This window comes from Neoarius graeffei, chromosome 27 (genome assembly GCF_027579695.1).
Source record: "Neoarius graeffei isolate fNeoGra1 chromosome 27, fNeoGra1.pri, whole genome shotgun sequence".
Taxonomy (NCBI): domain Eukaryota; kingdom Metazoa; phylum Chordata; class Actinopteri; order Siluriformes; family Ariidae; genus Neoarius; species Neoarius graeffei.
The window spans coordinates 54,684,802-54,701,925 of NC_083595.1; the positions used below are offsets into that span (position 1 = coordinate 54,684,802).

A 17,124-nucleotide genomic window follows, 5' to 3' on the forward strand; every position below is an offset into this window, starting at 1 on the left:
CGGACACGGGGAGAACATGCAAACTCCACACAGAAAGGCCCTCGCCGGCCACGGGGCTCGAACCCGGACCTTCTTGCTGTGAGGCGACAGCGCTAACCACTACACCACCGTGCCGCCCTAAACGAGTGTGTAATGTGTATGATGTAATGAGAAACAACCGTGTGAGTGAAAAACTTCTTTCTTGTTGCTTTTATTTGTCTCGTGACATCAGATGATTGCTTTAGTGAACACTAGCTTCAGCAACATTTCAGTGTTCCGTCTTATTCAGGTCCAGACAACGGGACTTTGAGGAAAAATAAACAAACCGAGTGTGTTAATGGAGCTTTTTGACACCTCTGTGGGAAAACAGGCAGCATGTGCTGTGTGTCTGAAGCCAAACACGAATGCTCAAACCCACTGGCTGTAAATGTTAAAAACATGGCGCTGTACACTCGCGCTCCATTTTAATGGACAGATCAAACATCTGTTGTCCAACTCCAGATAAACCATCAGTGTGTGTGGGACCTTCTCCTGCTGTAGACCGCGACGACACAACTGTTCCTCTTCCAGATACGTCAGTGAGCTGATGGACAGTGGACGGTATATACACACTAAAGTACAATAAAGTGATGATCGTCATCGTGCTCTGCACACGCCCTGACTGGTCCAGACTTGACAATCCTCAGTGAATGAAAAGCAGTAGATCAGATTGTGTGACACAGTCACGCCCTTCTAGGGGGTCCAGGGGAAAATTTGGGGAAAAAATGGTATAAAATGGTGCGTTCTCCTGCATTCTGAGTGCCATATTTGAAGAAACCTGATGGAGAAATCGGACTGACGTGCTGGACTTCACAGAATGCTGCCTCTCTCCTCACCTCGACGCTCTGATGCTGATGATCCGATGACCAAGTCGCCTTGAACTTGCTGTCATTGCGAATTTTTTTTTTTTCTTTGGAGATTTCATGGTTGATGATCACCAGATTGTGTTTGATGTTTATAAACACTTCTACGATTTGTTGTAGCATGTGAGCTCATTGCTGATTGGCTGGAACCATAACGAGAACCAGTGGAATGGTGCGATAGAGCGATGCGATTTAGGTTCAACATCATTATCATTATCGCGCCGTTCCATTGGCTCTTGGCTTCACTTAACATGACTATCTGACACTGTATACACGTATCCCGTGTGCTGAAAACAGCTGAAGAGAGATCAGAAGAGCGAATCCAACAGTGTTCACTGATTATTTTGTAATGCATTCATTTTTAGAAATAAAATCGGTAGGCGTTGTTCACCTGTCAGAATCAGTAGCCTACCGCATGAATCTACGTTGTTGCTAACATGAGCTAGTGAGTTTACTGGTGTTGTGTTCATTAGCAACAGCACCAGATGATGAATGTAAACAAAGAAGCTACCTAGCAAAGTCTAAAAATAAAAAAAATTGAGCTATTTACCGTTTACCTTAATCCAGAATATACCATTAATAGATGGTTCGAATTTGTTCTCACTTGTGTGTTTCAGTAACCAAACAATAATGCTACTATTCAACACACAATAATAGGAATATGTATATTTATGAACTTTATTAATTGTAGTTTCTTGGACATTATAACATATCAATCTGTAAAAGCTACATAAAGCCATAATGACGCTAATGTGTATGATGATATGGATACGGTTGTTGTGAAACAGTTGCGTTGTGTGTTGATGTGGTTTATGTACAGCATGTCAGGGATAAGGACCGACTCGCTCACTGTACATCATCGCCAAATAAACCCCAACTGCCGATCCGTCTTATTACACAGCTACTAACTAAACACATTTAGGAGCGTGAACTCTGTAGCCTGAGTAAGATTAGTCTGTTTATGTTACAATTCATGTTAAACTGGACATTAAAATTAATATTAGAAAAAAAAATCTTTCATGTTCACTGAAGGAGTATTTTTTTTTTCCGAGAATGTCTCAAACCAGCTGACATTCATTCAATTATTAAAGCAACGTTTTACTGGACGTCTTTTTGCTGATTGCTGTGATCGGATGTAGTCCATAGTAACGGTCTGCTATTCAGAAACAGCACACTGTAAAAATAACAAGCTGTAACTGACCAATCAGAATCAAGTATTGAACAAAGCCGTGTCATAAAATACACAACACAGGATAAACAGTGGAGTTTTATTCCACCTAAAAACAAACAAACATGTTGGTGTATACTTTAGACTTTCGACTTTTTTTTTTAAGAAGCATCTACGACAGTGCAGAAAGCTCACTTGCGTAAACAGTGTGTAAGGCAGCGATGTTCTCACCTCTGTTGTCCTTCAGAGAGAAGTTGTGGTTATTGGCCACTTTGGGAGAGAGACTGAAGTGGAAATGCTGCCGGTGTGCCATCTCATCTTTATCCACCGCACTCACCGTCTTAATGGCCTGCGGAGGCGACCAATCAGCACGTCACAAATAACGCAACAGTTCAAACTCCAGCTTATTCATGAAAACATGTCAAATTCTGACCCTTTGTGTTAAATAATAAACACACAACATTAGAACAACACAAGAAATATCACCCTTATCCCATTTTTCATTCTGTAAAAGATGTTTGCTGTATTTATTCACATACTGTCAGATATAATCCAAAAATACTGGACTCGTTTACATCACTATACTCATCTATCAGTAGATAAAGGTTCTTGGGGTATCGAAAGGGTTCTACTTGGAACTGTTTCTCATGCCGCTTTTCCACTACCAACGCGGCTGAGTCGGGCTGAGCCGTGCCGTGCTGAGTCGGGCTGAGTCGAGCTGAGTGGGGCTGTTGGAGTTGCATTTCGACTACAACCGCACTGAACCGTGCTGGCTGGAAGTGGGTGGACACATTGGGTGGAGTTAGCGAAAGTGGGTGGACGTCATGTGATGTCGTTAGGCGGCGCAAACAGTGACATCAGTGACCTTTTAAGCGGTAGTCTCACGACCCGGAGAGTAAACAATAAACATGGAGGACATGGAGTCGTTAGTGTTGCTGGTCTTGGTGCTGTGGCTTGTTGTCACCGACAACGCCAACAGATACTGGCAAGAGCGTATAGATGAGGCGAGGCGCATAAGGCTTCAGAAATTCTCGTAATTCGTAATTCTTCTTCTTCCAGGTTTACGGTGTTTACAGATCCCAGCGCGCTCGCGGGGCGTGTGTGGGCATGTGAGGACACTCCTCCTCACCAATCAGTGCACAGGGGAGTGTCTGCTCACGCCCCCAGCCTCACTCGGCTCGGTTTGGCTCGCTTCAGCCCCACTCCAAAATCGTGCGAGTTTTGGGTGCTGAGCAGGGCTGAAGCGAGCTGAGTCGTGCTGCTCTGAGGTAGTCGAAACGCGAGCCGTGTCGGGCTGAAGTGAGCTGAAGCAAGCTGAAAAAGGGTAGTGGAAAAGGGCCATTACAGAGGAACCCTGTGTGGTATGTTTCTTCATATAGCCGTTCAGGAAGATAAAAAGAACTATAAAGGATTTCTGTAGATAACAATTTGGCATCAAAGATCAGTGTCTGTTTTTTTTTTTCTTCAAGCTAATAATATGAGCTTTTCCATACAATCATGAGCCACTTTATTAGGAACACCCCGACATCCACCTGCTGTTTTCTGCAGTTCTCTAATCAGCCGATCCCCTGAAGCATCAAATCCCACAGATACAAATCAAGAGCTTCAGTTAATGTTCACAAGGTTCAAACATCAGAACGGGAAACATTGTGATCTGACAGTGTGACTTTCTCTCACTGTGGTATGGGTGCTGGTTTGATCCAGATGGACTGGTTTAAGTATTTCAGAAGCTGCTGATCTCCTGGGGTTTTCACACACAACAGTCTCTAGAGTTTACACAGAATGGTGCAGAAAACAAAAAACACTGAGTGAGTGAATCAGCGACAGTTCTGTGGGTGGAAACAAATGCCTTGTTGATAAGAGAGGGTCAGAGGGAAATGGACAGATTGGGTCGAGTGTTTTTGCCAGGAAGGATATAGTAACTCATATAATCACTCTTTACAACCGTGGTGAGCAGAAAAGCATCTCAGCATGAAACAGCAGAAGAACACATTGGGTTCCACTCCTGCAGCCAAGAACAGGGATCTTAGAACCAACAACACGTTCCTATTAAAGTGGCCAGAGAGTGTATATTCTTAGAACTGTTGGAGGAAGTTCTCCCTTTGTTATGTGTCCACACTGCAGGACCTGAGGATGATCATAGTTCTTAGAACGCCATTTTGAAGGACTTTTTTAGCTCCTACTTCAGGGTTGGTCCTCTCCCAGTGTCAGAGGAACCCTGAGTGATGGAAGTGTACAGTGATTGGTTGAACACAAGCCAGTGCAGCACCAGCAACCACCATTTTTAAGAATCTGTGTAAAATGTTAGCTGTGTAAACAACAGCTCTTAAAAGAACACGAATCAATGGAGCAACAGTGACGTCCTGGATTTCCTGATCCGAGATGCGATGGAGGAAATACAACATGATTTTGATGCATCTAAGCAAACATCATGCTAACAAGCCGGCTTACAGAACTTCAGAGTTCCTACTGGTGGTGTGACTACAAACAAAGGAAAAAAGAAGCACTAGAAGGTGTGAAATTCTCAGGGAGATCCCCAGGGGGACGGTCCTCAATAAGTCCCTCAAACTGTTTGGTCTGAAAGTTCCTATTATTTCAAACTTAGATGCTCTGGACGATTCTTTGCAAATTTTTAACGTTCCATTAGCATGAAAACTTCCAAAGATTAAGGCTACATTTCGGGGTGGAGTCAGAAGTCATATGTTTCCTTTCCTCATTAAAATTCATCCAAATTTCAAGTTCCATCAGTGTGCAGTACGTTCTGTCAGAGTTTGACTTTGTAAACGTCTTTGGTGTGTGTTGTCTGTAAATGCACGGTTCTCAAAGGAATCAGGGGAAAGAGCGACGTTTCTGACAGATCCGAAACGTGTGAACGACGTCTCACACTTAATGAAGTCTGACCCTTTCCAACAGCAGAGCTGCACAATAGTTATGCAAATTTCCCTTTATTTCAAAAAGAAGGTTATAGAGTGCATACATAAAATATTAGTTGTCTAGATGAATCATGTTTCTTCTAAAAGCTCTTTTTATTTTTTAAAGCTAAAGCGACTCAGTCAGTGACATAACGGCGCTGGGAGAGAAGAGGGAGATGAAGAGTGTTACCGTTCCAGGATTCACGTTTTCACACATGAGCACTTCATCCTGAGTGGCGAACTCCGGCGCGTTATCGTTCACATCCTTTACTTTGATGTTCACTCGTACTTTAGCGTCCTGGTGATGTCCACCTGAAAGACAGGAAAGTGAAGTTATTGCACAAGCTCAGGGAAAATGTGATAAAATCATTACTGCTGTGCATGATTAAATATCTTAGAGTTTGAATAGTCAGTGATGTGGCGCATAACACTAGCGTTAGCTAAAAGTTGGCTATACAGTGCTGTAACAGACACCCAGCTGACGTCCCATGGTGACATGCAGTGTGATGGCGTTCGGTCGTACCCTCGAATTTACATTCAGGCTGAAATTGTACGAGATGTCTGATTAGACTGGTGAGAACAGCCTTGTGAAGAACCGTGTAAAGAAAGTCTCAAAAATTCACAAACAGTGAGTGGCTTGTAAATGCAGGTTCATCACTCTGTAAATAAAGGTTCATTTATTCATGAATCATTTAACGCTTTTGTGACTTGTGTGATGTTTATTTCTGAATCATTTAACGCATTTGTGAATCGTGTGATGCTTATTTGAGAGTCATTTAACACATTTGTGACTTGTGTGATGTTTATTTCTGAATCATTTAATGCATTTGTGAATTGTGTGATGCTTATTTGAGAGTAATTTAACACATTTGTGAATCGTGTGGTGTTTATCTGTGAATCATTTAATGCATTTGTGACTCGTGTGGTGTTTATCTGTGAATCATTTAATGCATTTGTGAATCGTGTGACGTTTATCTGTGAATCATTTAATGCATTTGTGAATTGTGTGATGCTTATTTGAGAGTCATTTAACACATTTGTGAATCGTGTGGCATTTATCTGTGAATCATTTAATGCATTTGTGACTCGTGTGGTGTTTATCTGTGAATCATTTAATGCATTTGTGAATCGTGTGGCGTTTATCTGTGAATCATTTAATGCATTTGTGAATCATGTGACGTTTATCTGTGAATCATTTAATGCATTTGTGAATCGCGTGATGCTTATTTGAGAGTCATTTAACACATTTGTGAATCGTGTGACGTTTATTTGTGAATTTTTATACAAATCCGACTCCTGAGTTTGCACATGAGAATAAGTGTGTGTGTTTGACTCAGAGTTTGTAAGCGTATGAGTTTATGAGGGTGTGTGTGAGCGTGACTGAGTGAATATGAGAGTTTGTAAGTGTGTGTGACTGAGTGTGTCAGTGAGCAGGAGTGAGTGTGAGTCTGAATGTCATTGTGTATGGGTGTGTACATGTACGTGACCGCGTGTGTGTATTATTGTGTAGACGTGGACAGAAACCATGAGCAGGACGTTATTATGACAGTAATGAAGAGTATTTTAACCTTCATGCTCATGGTGTACCGTTATACTGATATATTATTACAATCCTGGCAGGGAATTTACTACCAACCATGGAGAGAGAAATTAAATGGTCTCTCTCACACACACACACACACACACACACACACACACACACAGGGCTCAGCTTAAATACAGCCACCGACTGCTCACTAAATAAATCTATTTTTGAACTAAACAGCATTCTTTGCACACAAATAAAGGCATGATTACGGGTTTTAAAATGCAATCTGTGCAGGAAATCAGAGGCCCAGAGCCGCGCTGACCACACGAAAGCCGGGTGGAGGAAAAGTCTGGCCAGTGTGGCGAAGGAAAGAATGAGAAAAACAAGACTGCTCTGTAATTAGGAGGCCCTAAAAGGCGAGTGCAGAGGCGTTACCAATCTCTGTAGCGCTCACGGAGATGTTGTGCCAAGCCTGAGTCTCCCGGTCCAGAGGCCTTGTGGTTTTGATGATGCCGTCCTCAGGGTTAATGGAGAAAAACTCCTCCAGATCTGTGTAGCGAAGGATTAGATATCTACAAAAACACAAGAAAGAGACGTGTAGAGTTCGGAGACGGAGCACAGAAAGAAAAACTCCAGGAAAAAATAACGGCATGGAACAGCAGGGTTTATGCACGAATACGAATCTGTTACTCAGGATACACCGCATTAAAAAAAAAAAAAATATATATATATATATATATATATATATATATATATATCGTTAAAAGTGTAATCATTATGCTGCGATTTTTCACGTCAAGAGAGAGAATAAAGTGAGACTGGAGAAGGAATGACCATTTATAGCTGCTATAACACAAGTGAGAACAGGAACTGACTTAAACATTAAATGTTCCATGGACAGTAAATGTTCCATGTTACAAAGGTAATGGCTAATTGTTTGCAAATTGTTGCAGTATAAGAAGAATAAACTGTTTTGTTCAGTTAACATTTGTACGTTTGCATTTTGAACCACTCCCACTGTGTTATTATTGGAATTAATAAAAGGGGCGGGGCTCAGCTGACCTGATTTACATACTTAGCAGTGAATGTGATACACAATATAATATTTACATATTATTAATAATAATAATAATAATAATAATAATAATAATAATAATAATATCAACAGTTTTGTTGTTTTATTCTTTCAGGGTTGTGTTAAGATTTTCTACCGTAAATAGGCTCCGCCCCAGCTATAAGAGCAGCTATTTAACAGTAATTCCATGAAATCGAGTCTTCATGAGCTGATAGGCAACGAGGCGCGTAGCACCGAGTTGTCTATAATCCATGTACGATAAGACTGAGTGGAATAACTGTTTTATTCTCTCCACATTCACTGGATTTTGAAAAACAGAGCATTTTTATTTTTTGCAAATTCAATAAATAAAAACTTTATACAAAACATCCAAGAAAATAATTTCTACTTAGAATGTAAACAAACTGGCAAAATGACAGGAGCAATTTGTGAAAATTGTGATAATTCTTTAAAAACAATTATATACGTTCTTACAATCAAATACTTTCATCCCATATTTTGTTGCCTTTTTTTTTGTATTTTTTGGGGTTTTGTTTTCGAGTAGAGGTTTTTTTATTTTGTTTTCAGCTGCTTCAGTAACACGCACCGCCATTTTGTTTTTCTCTACTCACGGGATATGAGCTGATAGCTGAGTAGTAGAGTAGCCAATCAGAGCATGCGATTGCTCATATCCAGTGAATGTGGATAGAATAATAGAAAATAGAAGGCTTGTGATTGTAAGTGCAATTTTCCTCGCAGGCAGTAGAGAGCGCAAACCACCATTTTGCATTTAATAGTGATGCATTTTAAATACAATTTGAAGCAATTCAAAAAATTACAAACTGCCTCTTTAACATTCTTCGAGCTTTGAACCTTTCCATGGTTGTGTGTGTGTTTTGCGTATGTGCGCGCTACCTGATGGGGCTGTTGGCGATATCAGTGTCCTTGGCGTGTACTCGTCCCACCACGGTTCCCCCTGGCGCATTCTCCTCCACCTCAAAACTGTACCCAGGAGCCATGAAGGTCGGCGGCTCGTCAGCATCCTCCACAGAGATTTTCACCACCGTCGTGTCTTTATACGGCCCCCAGCTGATGAAGCGAGGGTCCACGTGCGGGTTTGCCGCCTCCACCTTCAGCGTGTACGACCGCTTCGTCTCAAAGTCCACGTGCTGGAATTATAAATGACATTTCAGTCCAGTGTTCTGTATTTTTGTGCTCTGATGCCATTAATCAGAATGCCATGCTGATTTAATTACTGATGAAATATTGTTTACGGTGGAAAACGTGCCAAGCGTGCTAATGAGTTTAGATCTACAGGCTGGAAATATAACGAGTCACAGTTTCGTGTTAATGCAATAAAAATGCAAGAAGAACGGGTAAATGAATTATTTCAGTCACACGAGTGGAATTAGCAATACATTAGCAGGTTTATTGTTTACATTAAAGACGTGCCAAGAATATAAATGACCCTCGAAATGGGAATAAAAGAGTCAAGTGAGTTCGATTCAGTGCTGAGAAGCAGCAAAGCATCTGAATCATTTATCACTGAACACTATGATTCATTTATAGATGGATTGATTCACTGATTCAACTGAATGTGTCAAAGAATTATTTTTAATAAACTGTGATTGAAGAAACCACCTTCTCTCTTTCTTTCTTTCTTTCTTTCTTTCTTTCTTTCTTTCTTTCTTTCTTTCACAATCCCACTGTTTCTTTCACTGATTCATTCTTTTATTGTCTAAATAACACCATTTGTACAAAATGTTTCAGAAAATAAACACAAATGAAATGGAAACTTTATTCTGATTCGATTCACTTCTCATATACAAGCTCCACCTTCAGACTTTAGGCCACGCCCCGTCCATGTCCAATGCTGGTGCTAAGTGAGTCTAAATTCTAAGTGCTCCTGATTTTAGCTCTGTGATGTCTTTTTTTGTTAAACTTAGGGGTTACGTTAATGATGATCACCTGGCTCAATGATTCACTGATACTCACCGTGTTGAGTGGACTGAATTGAACTAATCATGAATTATTGTTTAGGTGTAAAAATGAGCTGCACGAGTCACTGACTCACAATCACACGAGAAAATATGAAGCAAAAACAACCACTGACTCATAAATAAGAAGATTAATGATAAATCTATGCTGAGGAATGTCTCTCTCACACACACACACACACACACACACACATCAGTGTGAGTGAAAGGGTGTTTGGGGTGCTATTGTAAATTTATGAATATTGAGATGGAATAAATGTACATATAGAGGACACACACCATGACCAACACACACCTTACTGTTCTTCTTCTTTATTTATTTAATATTTTTCTTTCCTTCTTTATTGTTACTTTATTTCTCCTGCTTCTTTTAAGCTCTTTATTTGCTTTACTTCTTTTTCATTCTTTTCTTTTTCATTTTTTGTTCATTCAACTATTCTCTTTCTTTCTTTCTTTCTTTCTTTCTTTCTTTCTTTCTTTCTTTCTTTCTTTCTCTTTCTTTCATGGCATAATCACCGTGGTTCTATGGTTCTGTGTGGTTCAGTCGTTCCAGTCGGATGGTGTTCAGTGAAGCCCACACACACATCAGATATCAATCTTAGCATTGTGGGTTTGCTAGCCACTGATTAGCCTGTAAGCTAGCATGTGATTAGCGAGTAGATTAGCAGAGTTGACAGTTGTTATGATGTCATCACTGTACCGCGGCTCTCAGTGAGGTTTCGCTGCTCTGCGTTGGCGTGTCGTTGGTGATGTTGTTAAAACGCACTCTGACAGAGTGTTCTGCTTTTAACCCTTAGTGTTCAGGACACAGCCGATCTCTCTCTCTCTCTCTCCCTCCATCAGCACCGTCTTTTATTTGGCTCCTCATATCCAAACAGCTGAAGCTAATCAGCACTGGCAAAGCTTCACACAGAATAGTTGATTAAAACGCTGGCAATTCTGTCAGTAATTTCGACTTTAATTTACAGAACGCTTTGAAGAGCAAAAGGTGATGATTTCCCGAGAGGTGTATCAGCCCCACGTTACGTTATTGAGAGAAACTCTGGTGCGTGGCGCTGATTGTTTCTGCCGAGAATCATCCTTCTGTTTCTGAAATAAAAGCGAAATATTCTGGCACTGCTGTGTGTTTCAACACACACACACACCTTATCTCCTGTTGTTCCTCACTGTTATTTTCTCACCATTTAATTTGGCCACTACAGAGTCTCCATTACCCAGAATTCCCTGTGTTTATGGCCAGCATTTTGGCTCCGTTATGGCAGCAGGAAACCCGCACACCTCACTGATCTTTTCTTGTTGCATTCTAGTGTTTGTTTTTAATGAGTGATTCAGGAGTTAATTACAAAACTCGACAGGTTCATTTATAGATTCATTAATTGACTGATTGATTAATTGACTGATTGATTGATTGATTGATTGATTGATTGATTCACTGATCGATTGATTCACTGACTCAAAAAAAAGTCTACAGTTTTCTACAGCCGTCACAACAAATGGAGCAGATTAGCTGAAACACACACACACTCTCTCTCTCCCCTCCCTCTCTCTCTCTAATAATACAAGTCATAATCACAGACGGGAACAGAGAGAGCAGTCTCACTAGAGTCCGACAGCTCACATATCTATCTATCTATCTATCTATCTATCTATCTATCTATCTATCTATCTATCTATCTTTTTCACTCCATCCCTTATCTATCACACACCTTTCCTGCCTCTTACACTTTCTATTCTTCCTTTCTCTACCTGCAGCTCTCTCTATGCTTCTTTCTCTCCTTCTCACTCTTTCCTGCTCTCTGTCTCTCCTCGACCTTTTCTTTTCACTTTTTAACTTTCACTGTTACTCTTTCTCTCTCCATCCCTCACTCTTTCAGAGATAAACAAATCCCTCTTTAGTCTACTAACCACTAGTGAAACTAATTACTCTTTCTCTCTCTCTCTCTCTCTCTCTCTCTCTCACACCTTCTTCAGTTTGATGACGGCCTCCTGAGTCTCGGAGTCTTTGCTGATCTCGAAGGTGTTCATTCCGTCTCCGTCCAGCAGTGTGTACTCCACCAGCCCATTCTCTCCCAGGTCCAGATCTCTGGCCTTCAGACGGCCCACCTCCTCACCCGGCACTTTATCCTCCATCACAGACATCGAATACACACCTACAACACACACACACAGTCTGTGTATGAGCGGCCACAGTAATGTACACTACTTAGCAAAGTTAAAAACCATTTAAAGAAATAAATAAAACAATTAAATCTTCAACTTTGTTTGGCTCAAAGCAGTTTATTACAATAAATCCTTCCATCTTTACAGTTTTTTTTGTTTGTTTTTTTGTCTCAGGAGGTTGTTGGTTCAAACCCCAACTGGGATTTGAGGAGACAAGTGCTGAAGGCCTGGGTGGAAACACACAAAGTGTAGGACAGAGAAACAGAGGAGTCAGAGGGAGTGTGGGTCACAACCCCACAACCTGCTGAGATGAACATTTGGAAGGTGCATGACGTTATGACCCCTGATTGAAAAGTGTTGAGTTTGTTATTATGAGACTCCTCATGTTTATGGTTTTAAAATTCCATCATTTCCCTGGAATACATTCCTCCTGGAATGGACCCTCATGTAAATTCTTGAACCCAGTTCCCTTCTGCTCAAACCTGAGCTTGGGATTCAACCAAAGAGAGAAAGCTGAGAAGTGACGATCCTTTAGCTATACAAATTATTCTGAGTCATTTATAAGATCAAATGTCCATCCTCCAACCTCCTCCTGTGCCCCTGACTGGTGTTGTGATGAAAAATGGAGTTCCTGCAGGGAGAGTCGTGTTTTGGGGGTCAAAGCCCATGTGTGATATTTTGGATATGAGAACTGGGTATGAAAATACTGTGATTGTGAATGCATTCTATAAATACGCACCAACTTAAATGTTATTAGTTGTTGCACGTTGAGTCTTTCATCAAGACAAAACTCCAGTGAGCTATATCACTTCCTGTCGTGCAGTGGTTAGTGTTGCATGCTGTGGTGTGCCCTATCTCTGGTTTGAGTCCCTGCTTTTGAGTTCACTTTAGGTATGGGTTCAGAACCCAGAAGTGAAAGGTTCTCAAAATCACGCCATGTGTGTGAGCTCCTGTGGCTCATGTGGGTGAGCAACCTGTTGGGGTTGAGAGGTTGCTGATTCAAACCCCAGCCAGGTCTCCAGGATGTGAGCGTAGAAGGCTCAGGAGTTGGTGGGTGTGTAAGAAATCCACTCAAGGAGAGTAGTTGAACTTAGTTTTGCATATAAAGAACCCAGTTTAAAAAACTATCACCCTCAGTTTTAGTCCAGTCATTCTTCATTACCTCCCCCAGCCAACAACTCTCTTTCACACACACACACACACACACAGCTGGACTTAAACCAGCAACCTTCAAGCTCAGAGACAAGGCATTTACCACAACACCACCAAGCTCCATGTAGAACTAGAGGAGTCATAGGACCTTTGTCTTTTAAAATAGAATAAAAAAAAACAACAACACCTATAATTACTGCCCCCTATAGGAACAACAGAATAATTGCGCTTGTTTTTCCTTGAATATTTCATCTCAATTTCAATCCTTTTCATTTGGAACACAGTTTATGATATAACTTTATTTGGTAGACTGGATCAGAACCTCCATCACTGGGCCTTGATGTGTTTTGCAGCCCGTTCTAGAACATTCTGTTTAATTCATGATCACAGTGTGGAACTCGAAACCCCCCGATCCTCAACTCCAGAATCCTGACAGCCAGAATTCAAGCCCTCTCAACTCAAACTCGTGAACTTGACTCAAGGAAGGTAAAGTTGGCTAAAATCATGACAAAACAGTTGCTAAGCAACTGGAAATATTGATGTACGCTCGATGACGACGGAGGTTAACGATTTGTCCAGCAAGCACTCAGCTGTTCGGCCTTTTAGGCTCAGGAGAGTCCAGTCAGTGTGGAGGGAATAAATCAGAAACAGTGTTTATGTCAGACATAAAATAATTATTACAAAGATTTTAGATAATTAAGTGAAAGCAGGAAACAGGAAGCCAAGTGGAAATTTAGGACAAAACACAACTGAACATCGTCACTGCGAAGGAAAGACCGCGAGTTTTGTTTAAATAAATAAATAAATAAATAAATAGAAAATGTGGCTATTTTGGAATGAAGTTGGAACCAAGAAGATGAAGTTTTGTTTGTGAAACATTTTTAAGCACCTTTAGTGTGAAAAAAAAACATTTAAAAAGTGCTTGTTTTTTTTTCCCCAAACAGAAGAAAAGTGTTCACTCTGTTCATGAGTCACTGTTGTGAAGAAAAGAGAACTGACACATAAACACTACCTGTGGAGGTATCGCTCAGCTGCCAGGCACCTGTGAGCCTCCAGACACCGAGTGTGTGTGTACGAATGATCAAGAGCATGTGTGTGTGTGTAAAACACACACCTGCCTGAGGCTAGGCCAGAGCACAGGGACCATATGGCTCTCCTCACTGTCTCTCCAAAGCCAAAGGCTTCGACTGCTTTTATAAAAATAACTCCTACACAGGCAAGAAAGCTTGAGGCGAGAAAAAAAGGCTCGAGTGAAGAATAAAATAAATGAAAAAATAAAATAAAATTGAAACCACACAGCTTTTTCCAGCCCGGAGCTTCTGATTGGCTTCTCCAAAGCTACAATGAGATGCTAATTACCAGATTTGTGTTCCAGCTCTCACCTGAGCTCTACCATCAGGAATTTAGTTTGAAATGTAAAGTTAGTTCCTCTTGTTCCTCTTCTCACTCATGTTATAGCAGCTATAAACTCATCCTCTTCTGTCTTTGGAAGTTAATCAGACAAAATGTATGCAGACTGTGTGTGTTGTGTGTCTGAGTAACTGGAACGCGTAAACACCTGACATCTTCACCTCTGACTGATCCAAAGTGCTGACACTGGAGACTCCTTCCATTAATCTGGAATATTTATGGATATAAACATTTCTCCTGACAGAAAGAAAGTGTAACGTTCTTCAAGCTATTTCTGCATAGCTGCAGTGTAGCAACAGAGATCCATCACTCGCTCGCAGAGCTCTGGAGGTTCAGTGAGTTGCGAGTGTTTGGTCCTCTTCTGTTCCTCCTCTGAGGTCATAACCTGGTCTCAACATCTCTCAGGATACGAGGAGGACCTGCATCAAGACTCTTCTCAGGGGTGGAATGAACTTCTGAGGGAGCTGATGAAGAGCTGATAAAGAGCTCCACTTCTTCTTCCTGAACGACTGAACTTTAATCTGCAAAGAACCTTCAGAAGTCACTTGAGATAAGGCCATCTGCCGAATTCCAGAAATCTAAATCATGCAAAAAGTGAACTCTATAAATCAGAATAATGTCAGTCATTTGCTAGCAATTAGCAAAGGGAGAATTTAAGATGAGCTGTAAATTCAGTGTTTGTTTTGGAAAGGAAGCTAATTCAGCACAGTCCAACCTCAAACACGGTTTCCACACACAGTTTCAGACAAAAGAAAAATCGCTGTGCATTAAAAACAAAAATACAATTTAAAATTGGAACATTTTGACAAAAATGGACTGAACATGGGACTGAAATGTTCCTGTAAACAGTGGAATCGGCGCAGTGCTGATGCTAACAGCCGTGTTATTTCAGGTGTTTTAGAGTTTGTTCTTACTGCAGCAGGAAATGACTGTTTTAGTGGGACAGCCTTCAACACACACACACACACACGGTTTTGTGCTGATTGTTAGAGCTCGGGGACTCTGTGACCAAAACCTCAAGCAGATTTATTGAAGAGATTTCAGCAACAAAAAGAAAGAAAGATAACATCTCTGTGCTTAGTGTGCAGTTTAACACAGAGCTCTCTCTCTCTCTCTCTCTCTCACACACTTTAAATCAGGGTCTGTGAGGTGTTGAGGAAACACTGACCTTGTGCGAATTTGGGCGGATTGTCGTTGACGTCCGTGAGCGTGATCTTCACCTGTGTTGTCCCTGAGAGCCCGCCCATGTGCCCCCCCATGTCCTTCGCCTGAATGACCACATCGTACTCCTGCTTCGCCTCTCGGTCCATGTTGGGCAGCGCAGTGCGGATAATCCCTGCAGAGAAAACACACACACAAACACAGAGATGACACGGAGGACGGATCCGAGCTCAAAATCCATTTTTAAGGAAATGACACAGACTGAAATAAATCATAAATAAACTGTGAGAAAACACGAGTCCCTTCAGAATGGAGCTGTGCTAATGACCAGAAGGTTGTGAGATCAACTCCAAGGACCACAAACAGCATTGTGACACTGCTGTTACATTACTGTGTTATTGATTTTCATGAGAGTCAAACTGATGTTAAGCTAATTTTATTTTTAAAAAAGTATAGATAGATAGATAGATAGATAGATAGATAGATAGATAGATAGATAGATAGATAGATAGAGTGGGGCAAAAAAGTATTTAGTCAGTCACCAATTGTGCAAGTTCACTTAAAAAGATGAGAGAGGCCTGTAATTTTCATCATAGGTATACTTCAACTATGAGAGACAGAATGGGGGGAAAGAATCCAGAAAATCACATTGTCTGATTTTTAAAGAATTTATTTGCAAATTATGGTGGAAAATAAGTATTTGGTCAATAACAAAAGTTCATCTCAATACTTTGTTATATACCCTTTGTTGGCAATGACAGAGGTCAAACGTTTTCTGTAAGTCTTCACAAGGTTTTCACACACTGTTGCTGGTATTTTGGCCCATTCCTCCATGCAGATCTCCTCTAGAGCAGTGATGTTTTGGGGCTGTCGTTGGGCAACACGGACTTTCAACTCCCTTCAAAGATTTTCTATGGGGTTGAGATCTGGAGACTGGCTAGGCCACTCCAGGACCTTGAAATGCTTCTTACGAAGCCACTCCTTCGTTGCCCGGGCGGTGTGTTTGGGATCAGTGTCATGCTGAAAGACCCAGCCACGTTTCATCTTCAATGCCCTTGCTGATGGAAGGAGGTTTTCACTCAAAATCTCACGATACATGGCCCCATTCATTCTTTCCTTTACACGGATCAGTCGTCCTGGTCCCTTTGCAGAAAAACAGCCCCAAAGCATGATGTTTCCACCCCCATGCTTCACAGTAGGTATGGTGTTCTTTGGATGCAACTCAGCATTCTTTCTCCTCCAAAAATGACAAGTTGAGTTTTTACCAAAAAGTTCTATTTTGGTTTCATCTGACCATATGACATTCTCCCAATCCTCTTCTGGATCATCCAAATGCTCTCTAGCAAACTTCAGACGGGCCTGGACATGTACTGGCTTAAGCAGGAGGACACGTCTGGCACTGCAGCATTTGAGTCCCTGGCGGCGTAGTGTGTTACTGATGGTAGCCTTTGTTACTTTGGTCCCAGCTCTCTGCAGGTCATTCACTAGGTCCCCCCGTGTGGTTCTGGGATTTTTGCTCACCGTTCTTGTGATCATTTTGACCCCACGGGGTGAGATCTTGCGTGGAGCCCCAGATCGAGGGAGATTATCAGTGGTCTTGTATGTCTTCCATTTTCTAATAATTGCTCCCACAGTTGATTTCTTCACACCAAGCTGCTTACCTATTGCAGATTCAGTCTTCCCAGCCTGGTGCAGGTCTAC

General features: G+C 41.3%; 1 protein-coding gene across 2 annotated transcripts in view; it reads right to left on the reverse strand.

Annotated features, from left to right (window-relative positions):
• cdh11 (cadherin 11, type 2, OB-cadherin (osteoblast)) overlaps positions 1-17,124 on the reverse strand; it is a 146,482-nt gene that overhangs the window by 19,602 nt on the left and 109,756 nt on the right. For both annotated transcript variants that reach the window (XM_060911914.1, XM_060911915.1), the window contains 6 exons: positions 15,431-15,598; positions 11,503-11,690; positions 8,459-8,712; positions 6,925-7,061; positions 5,152-5,273; positions 2,281-2,398 (listed from right to left, as the gene is read on the reverse strand). In XM_060911914.1, the coding sequence (XP_060767897.1) occupies positions 2,281-2,398; positions 5,152-5,273; positions 6,925-7,061; positions 8,459-8,712; positions 11,503-11,690; positions 15,431-15,598 (987 nt within the window). The remainder of the gene's footprint in view (positions 1-2,280; positions 2,399-5,151; positions 5,274-6,924; positions 7,062-8,458; positions 8,713-11,502; positions 11,691-15,430; positions 15,599-17,124) is intronic.